At 47.5% G+C, this 8206-nt stretch overlaps 1 protein-coding gene across 12 annotated transcripts in view; it reads right to left on the bottom strand.

The window, feature by feature from the left end:
* The window catches only part of COLQ (collagen like tail subunit of asymmetric acetylcholinesterase), a 92061-nt gene that overhangs the window by 35941 nt on the left and 47914 nt on the right, over window positions 1-8206 (bottom strand). The window contains exon 1 of one of the 12 annotated variants that reach the window (XM_034663681.1): window positions 2214-4287. The exons of the other annotated variants lie outside the window; for them this stretch is intronic. Within the exon in view, the coding sequence (XP_034519572.1) occupies window positions 2214-2289 (76 nt within the window). The 5' untranslated portion in view covers window positions 2290-4287. Of the gene's footprint in view, window positions 1-2213; window positions 4288-8206 lie in introns of those variants that run through there. 12 annotated transcript variants of the gene reach the window in all.

The raw sequence follows: 8206 nt of genomic DNA on the forward strand, positions 1-8206 counted from the left end.
ACAGCTAAGGGCTGCGGTTGTAGTTTTCCACAAAGCCTCCGCCAGCCAGGAACACCTGGGAGGCTGGTACGTTCACATGGCTAATGTGCACTCCTCACCATTGACTTTTCCAGACCATATATGGTCTCCAGTGCCTCCCTTTACCCCACATTGTCTGTGGTCTTCCACGGATGAAAGACCCTGAATCATTTAAAGCAATTCTCTTATTTCTTCCTGGAAACTGGAGAACTCTTCGGTGAACATAAATGATCAGTTGCTTTTCCTGCTGGAGCATCTGGATTGTTCACCTCTCCCCATCCCTCCTCACCCTTTCCCCCTTGACCTTGACTTCACTTTCAGCAGGTGAAGAGCATCTATTTCTGCCCACCCCCCAACTCCCTGGAGATGTTTGTTTTTAGCACAGTCTAGTTTATTTACGGCTCATTCCAGCTCAGAATATTTCCATCAGGTGGATGTGTTCGGGAACAGCTTCCCGCCCCTCCCTCCCCGTCAACTAAGCCAGGACTTCACATGTCTATTTTCGTGTCATCCGAGTAGCCTGTGGGTCTCACTCAGGACTACGCTGCCTCCATGGAATCGTGTCTAAGCCCAGGGTCCAGCTTGGAAAAGCCCCAGCAGGCTCTGTGGTAATGGAAACAACCACGTGTGTATGAACACGGGACCTGCAGAAACTCGGGTACACCGCGTGGCTCAGGCCCAGGCAGCTGCCTTGGAAATGCCAACTCCAACAGAATTTCAGGACCACTTGCCCTGACTTAAAGACACTGAAGTCATACTGTACGTGGCCGCTGCAGTGCCAGTTCATGGGTAGAAATAATGCTGGGTCTAATGCAGGCTTGTGGCAAATGTCAGATTTTTGGTTTTGTTTCTGTTTTATTTGCCATTGTAGATGCTGGCTTTGCCTTCTGCACTCACAATACCCACTTGACTCAGGCACTTCCTTGGAAAGTGTGATTCACTCGAACTTACTCCTGGAAATATAGGGACTTGGATCAAAGAGTATGAGTCTGGGTGCAAGTGACCATGTGACCCATAACAACTCATTTCTGAGACTCGGATTCCTTACCCACACCACAAGGAGTTTGGCCCAAACCATCTCCAAATTCTGTTTTCATACATACGACACCACTGTGTCCACCTGCATATCCCACTCATGAGACCAGCCCATCCATAGGGTACAAGAGACAGCCTTTCTGTTTCTGCCTCCTGTTTTTGCAGCAAGCAGTACCCCTCCCCTGCCCCTGCCCAATCAAGCAAATGTATCATCAGAAGCCACCAAAGGAAAGAAGTCACCTAAACCTCCTGCCTTTGTAGGGTGGGAAAATTCTAGGTGTAGCCATATGCTAACTATTCTGCAAGTGCTCACAAAGTTGGGGGAATGTTTGACTTCTTACTTCTGCCTCCTCCTGCTTTGGGGCCCTTCCCTGCCTGTTGAACTTGCATCAGAAGGACAAGAGAAGAGAAGAGGTGAAGGGCACGTGCTCCGTGTAGCACCAAGTGTCCTGACCATGAGCCTAATGTCTCAGCTGCAGTGAAGTTCTCATGACAGCTGGCTTCAGTTTGCTCAAAGTTTTTCTTCATTCACTGATTCCAGAGAAGGCTACACCCTACATCTTTCTTCTAAACCCCACACACGTACCCCATACGCCCTGAAAAGCAAATTCTGATCCTAAAAGTTGAAGGTATTTGAACCTCTCTGAAAGACCACAGCAGGAATTTGCCGTCTTGCAATTTCGCCCTGCGTGGGCATGGGGAACAGGTAAGGGCACAACCTGCCAAGAATATGATTTGGCAGTTTGGTGGCTCCTGTCTCTGGGGCAGTAGCCCCATGACCCAAGCCATCAGCCTGGAGAATAATGGAGAACATCTTGGCCACCCAATCCCATGGCTGGCCCCAGGACCCGTTACTTCAAAGCCAAAGGAGCAGCAGCTGCCAGCCTGCGACCTCAAAGTTAAGGTCACAAGAGGGGCACACACAAGTACACACACATGAGTGTGTATACCAAGTCCCCACCAACTCCACTGCCAAACCCCTTTATGTGCAATTCCAACACTGGTCGCGAAGTTTAAGACTTAAATAAGGCTGAAAGCACCCAGAGCAAGTCTGTTTCTCGTCTTTTTTCTAAAACCATGCACACATCACATATGCAGGCATACAACACACACACACACACACACACACACACACACACACACACACACACGCAACTCACCTGAGCAGCAAGCTGAGGAACAGAGCAGTCCTGAAATGGTGAGCAGGTGAGTGAGGCTGAGTGACAGAGCGGTCATTGTGGGTAAGGCCCAAGGAGGGACTGGCCAGGGAACATACACTGGCGACAGGCTGAGATTTGTCACGCCTCTGAGCACTCCCCGCTGGGCATTTGGGGTGGGAGTCGGCCAATCCAGGCTTTGGTGTTGCTTCTGGTCCAGATGTCAGGGGTCCAGAGGCCAGTCCTCTGCTCCCGGGAGCAGGAATAGATAGGCTGGGCTCTGGCCTCACCAGAAGCTGCACTGGGGGCGGCTTGGAGGAGGAAGAGTGCACCCGTCCCAGGGAAGGAGCTGAGGTTGGCATCCCAGAATCCTGATCACCCCCGCCAGCCGAGAGGAAATGGGAGTGTAATCTGTCTAAAAGGCTGCTTTTCATTTAGCTCAGAAACTGCCCCTGTCAATACTGTTCTGGCAAGCCTCAAAGTCCACCCCCACTGCGATTTTTCGGGGGGAATCTGCCCTCCTCTACTTCAGGGAAGACCTCTGCCACCAGGGTCTTGGCTCGTACCACGTCTGTGCCAAGGTGCTGCTAGCAAGCTAAACTTAATTTTTAAAATTATACAAATTTTAAAAAGATGTATATATATCCAAAGGGCTGGTGGAGCAAACCTTTTTAGATGAATCCTGCCTGTAAAACAATAAAGTGGCATGTACCAGATACATGTGGAATCTGATAACTGTAGACATACCCAATGCACAATCATGCATACACACACACAATTCTTGTAAAAATCATCAGCTACTGCAGGAGTCAGAAGACTTTTTCCAGAAGGGCCAGATAGTAAATATTTAAGGCTCTGTGGGCTGCATGGTCTCTGTTACAACATAACTCTACTGTTATACATGAAAGCAACCAAAAACAATAAAGGAACGTGGTTGCGTCTACTAAATCTTTATTTACAAAAATAGGAAGCAGGCTGGATTGGGCCCGCAGGCTGTAGTTGGCTGACCCCTGAGCTATAGCCTTCAGAAGAGAGGATATTCCCTTGTATGCATTCATTCATTTACTATTTTGTTCATTCAGAAACACACATCGAATGCCAAATGTATGCAAGACCCAATGACTAGACACTGTCTAGTTCTGTTCTCAGAAACATAGTCTAAGACATCAGAGAACGCATGGAAGGCACGGAGTGCTCAGTCCTAAATCCCAGACTGTTGCGGAAATATCAGCGGCATCACATTTTCCCAAATTCCCCTGTGCTGGGTCATATTCCTGTAGCGCTTCATTCTTCAAATTCCAGTCAAAAGCCCTTGGAGATGGAAGTTTTGACACTTTTTAGCACCAAAGGCATTTCCTTTTTTACCATTCAACATCAAACTGTTCCTACAAAGGTTTATGCATGTAAACGACTCAGCTGTACTTTGATTACTGTAAAAACAAAGGAGACTGCCCTAGGTGGTTCCTGAGGTCCTGTCCTGCTCTGCTGGTGCTCAAATCTCTATTTTGAACCAAATGACTCAGGCCCACGAGTGTCTCTTTCTGTCTGTCTCTTTCCCATGTTGCTCTCCTTCTGCAACTCTCTTTTCTGTCTCATTCTGTCTCTCTGTGTCTGCCTCTGTCTCATTCTCTGTCTCTCCCAGCACTAAGAGCCGAAATGCCTAGATGTACGCTCCATTACTGTTAACTGCTCTGCAGCGGAGCATGCCAGCCTGGGATTAGGAATCCTGGTCTCCAGCCCTAGTGTGGCCAGTAACTTACTGTGTGACCTTGGACAACTCACTTCCCCTCTGGGCCTTGGTTTCCCCAAATATAAAATGGAACCAATTGGCCCAGATGATCTCTGAGCCCTTTCCAGCTCTGGCTTCTATGAGGGGCTACAATTTCTGAGACATAAACGGTTGTTCATGAGGACCCTGGAGAAGGACAGAAGATCATTCTTTCCGCTTCTCCCCCAGTGAGCCATCCCATGCCCTCAAGGCAGCTGGCCTGCTGAGCTCCCTCCGGTCCGTGGCAGAGGCACCAGCTCACCACAGCAGAATGGCCTGCAAAATCTAATTCATAACATAGGTTTCCGGGGCCTTCCTGCAGCTGTCAGCAGGTGTCACATTCACAGTATTTTGTCTTAATTGCAGCTCTGNTGGCAGAGGCACCAGCTCACCACAGCAGAATGGCCTGCAAAATCTAATTCATAACAAAGGTTTCCGGGGCCTTCCTGCAGCTGTCAGCAGGTGTCACATTCACAGTATTTTGTCTTAATTGCAGCTCTGGTATTTATCAACCAGGCCAGAAGTCCACTTCTGGAATGCCGCCTCCCTGGGCGCTGTTCCAGAAGTTCTTGTCCCCCAGTGGCCACAGGCAGGCCTGTTCCCTGCCGTCCTGGGCCAGAGTAGAGTCCTCTGTACGTCTTCCCCTCCTGTGTCTCCCACCCGGGCTGCACAGAGAGATCCTGAGGCCTGGATTACTCAGCATCCTCCCCAAGGACCCAGAGTCCCCCGTGTGAGGCAAAAACACCTGTATGTTTATAGGCACAGCGTAGGATCTCACCAGCCCCAGGGTACCTCAAGTCTGCTGTCCCATCCCCAAACTTGGGTGGGCAGAGAAGTAGACTGGACAATATGGGTTTTACCTTCCCACTGACAAAGACACTCTCCTTGACCACACTTTGTTCAGGTTCTCAACAAGGCCTTAAACTTGGGTTTCTGTGTCTGTCCTTTCAGAGTTCAGTTTTAGCAAGAATCCAGCAAAGTCCATTTAGAATGAATCCCTACCCTTGATATCTGATCAAGTTCCTCATTCCCCCTACCTTTGATATCTTAGCACCCTGACCTGCTTTCCGCAAGAATTCTGTGGATTTAGCAAGAATCCCCCTACACCTGATATTTCCTCTTGGGACTTTTCCATCCACTAACCCCCTCCCCCCAACCAGCTCCTTGGCTATAAATCCACACTTCTTCCTACTGCATTCAGATTGAGCCCAATCTCTTTTCCCTCTTGAGACCGGTTTGCCACCTGGGGCAACAGTCTTGAACAGAGTCTTCCTTACCATTTCAACAAGTAAACACCTTCAGGAGACCCCTATAACACATTCTGCTCCATTTATTGAACACTTCCTATGTGCCAAGTCCTCGAGATGCCACATGGATATAGAAATGAATAAGCCCAAAGTCTAGCCTCTAGAGGTCAAAGAGTTCTTATCCTATCTGCTAACGGGAACTGACTGGTACAGATTTCCTGGAACACTGTATTAGGAGGGACTCTGAGGAAAGAGGGTCATGACTAACTGGTGTTGGCCTCCCTGAGATGAGAGGGAGGCGTGACACCTGTGCTACATACTTGCAGACCCTGGGTTAGCAAAATCCTCATCATGAAACAAAGACAACATTGCACTTCCATGCATCACTGCATTTAATCCTCAAAGCACCACTATCCTCATTTTACAGAGGAGAAAAGGACTCTAGGAGAAGCCATCACTTGGTCTAGGTCACATAGATCGCATAGAGTTGGAGTCAGAGTTCAAAAAGGATCTTGCACACTGCCCTGTGAGAAGCTGTCCTTGTGTTGGCCAACTTCCCCAGTCCTAGAGGGATGGCTCTCCGTGCTGACACCTCCAATTCCACCTGCTGTTCTCACTGCTCTTGTGGTAAAGCAGGACGGTTTCCCTCTGACCTGGCCCTACCTTGGCCAGCAGGCTCACTCCACTCCTAACTCTGAGCCACTGACTTCACCTCTCGGACCTCCTCAGAGTTGGGGCTGTGCAGAGAAGGCTAGCACTCCCTCAAATGTGGGCTCCTCCTCCCAGAGGCCAGAGCTGTCCCTGAAAGGTGGCTGCACTTCCCAGCCCACACTCTGTAGTGTGACTAGCTGGGAGCATGTGACTGTGCTTGCCAATGGTTCCACCTGGGTGCAGAGGACTCAAACCTTAGGGGGTGGTGGAGGCACACATGGAAGGGGCCGGCCTCCCTGAGTGCCAGCATGGAGGTGAGCTGCCTCCAACCAGGCACATTGGACTGTTAGGTGAACATAACATAAATTTTGACTAGATGAAGTCACTAAAATGTTGGTTCTTGTTTATTCCAGCAGATAAAAATTACAACCTGGTAATGAAGTGCCAACAATGGGAACTATTCTGTGAACATTCAATATCCTTCTTTGATTCCCACAATAACCGTATGAAATAGTATTATCATCCTCATTTTTATGCAAGGCTCAGAGATTTAGGGATGCACCTATGGTCCTACACAGCCAGTAGGTAGTAGGCCACCCCTGAATCCAGATGTCTGACACTGGAGACTTCTGGAGATTTGGTTACTAGCACAGAGTGGTGACCTCTCTCCCCACTACCAGCCAGACAGAATGAGCAGTGAAGCTCAGAAAAAAATGGCAAGTGTCATCTTGGCCAGCTGGGGTTGGAGAAGTTTACCAACACCCCGTTCCATGCCTTTCTAATCAAACTTTACCATTACTCATTTCAGGCCCCAGTTTCCTGCTTTGTAAACTCACATAAATAGACAATCCTAGTTGCTTCCCATCACGGCCACAGAAGGGTCAATCATGTGTGCTAGTGGACTTCAATCAAACATCAACCTTTTCTGTTGAATAGTTTACTCTTTAAAGTGAGCAATCTACACTTTCAATGCTATCCCAATCAAAATACCGAGGACATTTTTCAAAGAACTGGAACAAATGGTCCTTAAATTTGTATGGAACCAGAAAAGGCCCCGAATCTCCAAGGAACTGTTGAAAAGGAAAAACAAAGCTGGGGGCATCACAATGCCGGATTTCGAGCTGTACTACAAAGCTGTGATCACAAAGACAGCATGGTACTGGCACAAAAACAGACACATGGACCAATGGAACAGAATAGAGAACCCAGAAATGGACCCTCGGCTCTTTGGGCAACTAATCTTTGATAAAGCAGGAAAAAACATCCGGTGGAAAAAAGACAGTCTCTTCAATAAATGGTGCTGGGAAAATTGGACAGCTACATGCAAAAGAATGAAACTTGACCACTCTCTCACACCATACACAAAAATAAACTCCAAATGGATGAAAGACCTCAATGTGAGACAGGAATCCATCAAAATTCTAGAGGAGAACATAGGCAACAACTTCTATGACATCGGCCAGAGCAACCTTTTTCACGACACATCGCCAAAGGCAAGAGAAATAAAAGATAAAATGAACTTATGGGACTTTATCAGGATAAAGAGCTTCTGCACAGCCAAGGAAACAGTCAAAAAAACTAAGAGACAGCCCACGGAATGGGAGAATATATTTGCAAAGGACACCACAGATAAAGGACTGGTATCCAAGATCTACAAAGAACTTCTCAAACTCAATACACGAGAAACAAATAAACAAATCATAAAATGGGCAGAAGATATGAACAGACACTTTTCCAATGAAGACATACAAATGGCTAACAGACACATGAAAAAATGTTCAAAATCATTAGCCATCAGGGAAATTCAAATCAAAACCACACTGAGATACCACCTTACGCCAGTTAGAATGGCAAAGATAGACAAGGCAAGAAACAACAATTGTTGGAGAGGATGTGGAGAAAGGGGATCCCTCCTACATTGTTGGTGGGAATGCAAGTTGGTACAGCCACTCTGGAAAACAGTGTGGAGGTCCCTTAAAAAGTTAAAAATTGAACTACCCTATGACCCAGCCATTGCACTACTGGGTGTTTACCCCAAAGATACAGACGTAGTAAAGAGAAGGGCCATATGCACCCCAATGTTCATAGCTGCATTGTCCACAATAGCCAAATCATGGAAGGAGCCGAGATGCCCTTCAACAGATGACTGGATTAAGAAGCTGTGGTCCATATATACAATGGAATATTACTCAGCTATCAGAAAGAACGAATTCTCAACATTTGCTGCAACATGGACGGCACTGGAGGAGATAATGCTAAGTGAAATAAGTCAAGCAGAGAAAGACAATTATCATATGATTTCTCTCATCTATGGAACATAAGAACTAGGA

This window comes from Ailuropoda melanoleuca, chromosome 6 (assembly GCF_002007445.2).
Source record: "Ailuropoda melanoleuca isolate Jingjing chromosome 6, ASM200744v2, whole genome shotgun sequence".
Taxonomy (NCBI): domain Eukaryota; kingdom Metazoa; phylum Chordata; class Mammalia; order Carnivora; family Ursidae; genus Ailuropoda; species Ailuropoda melanoleuca.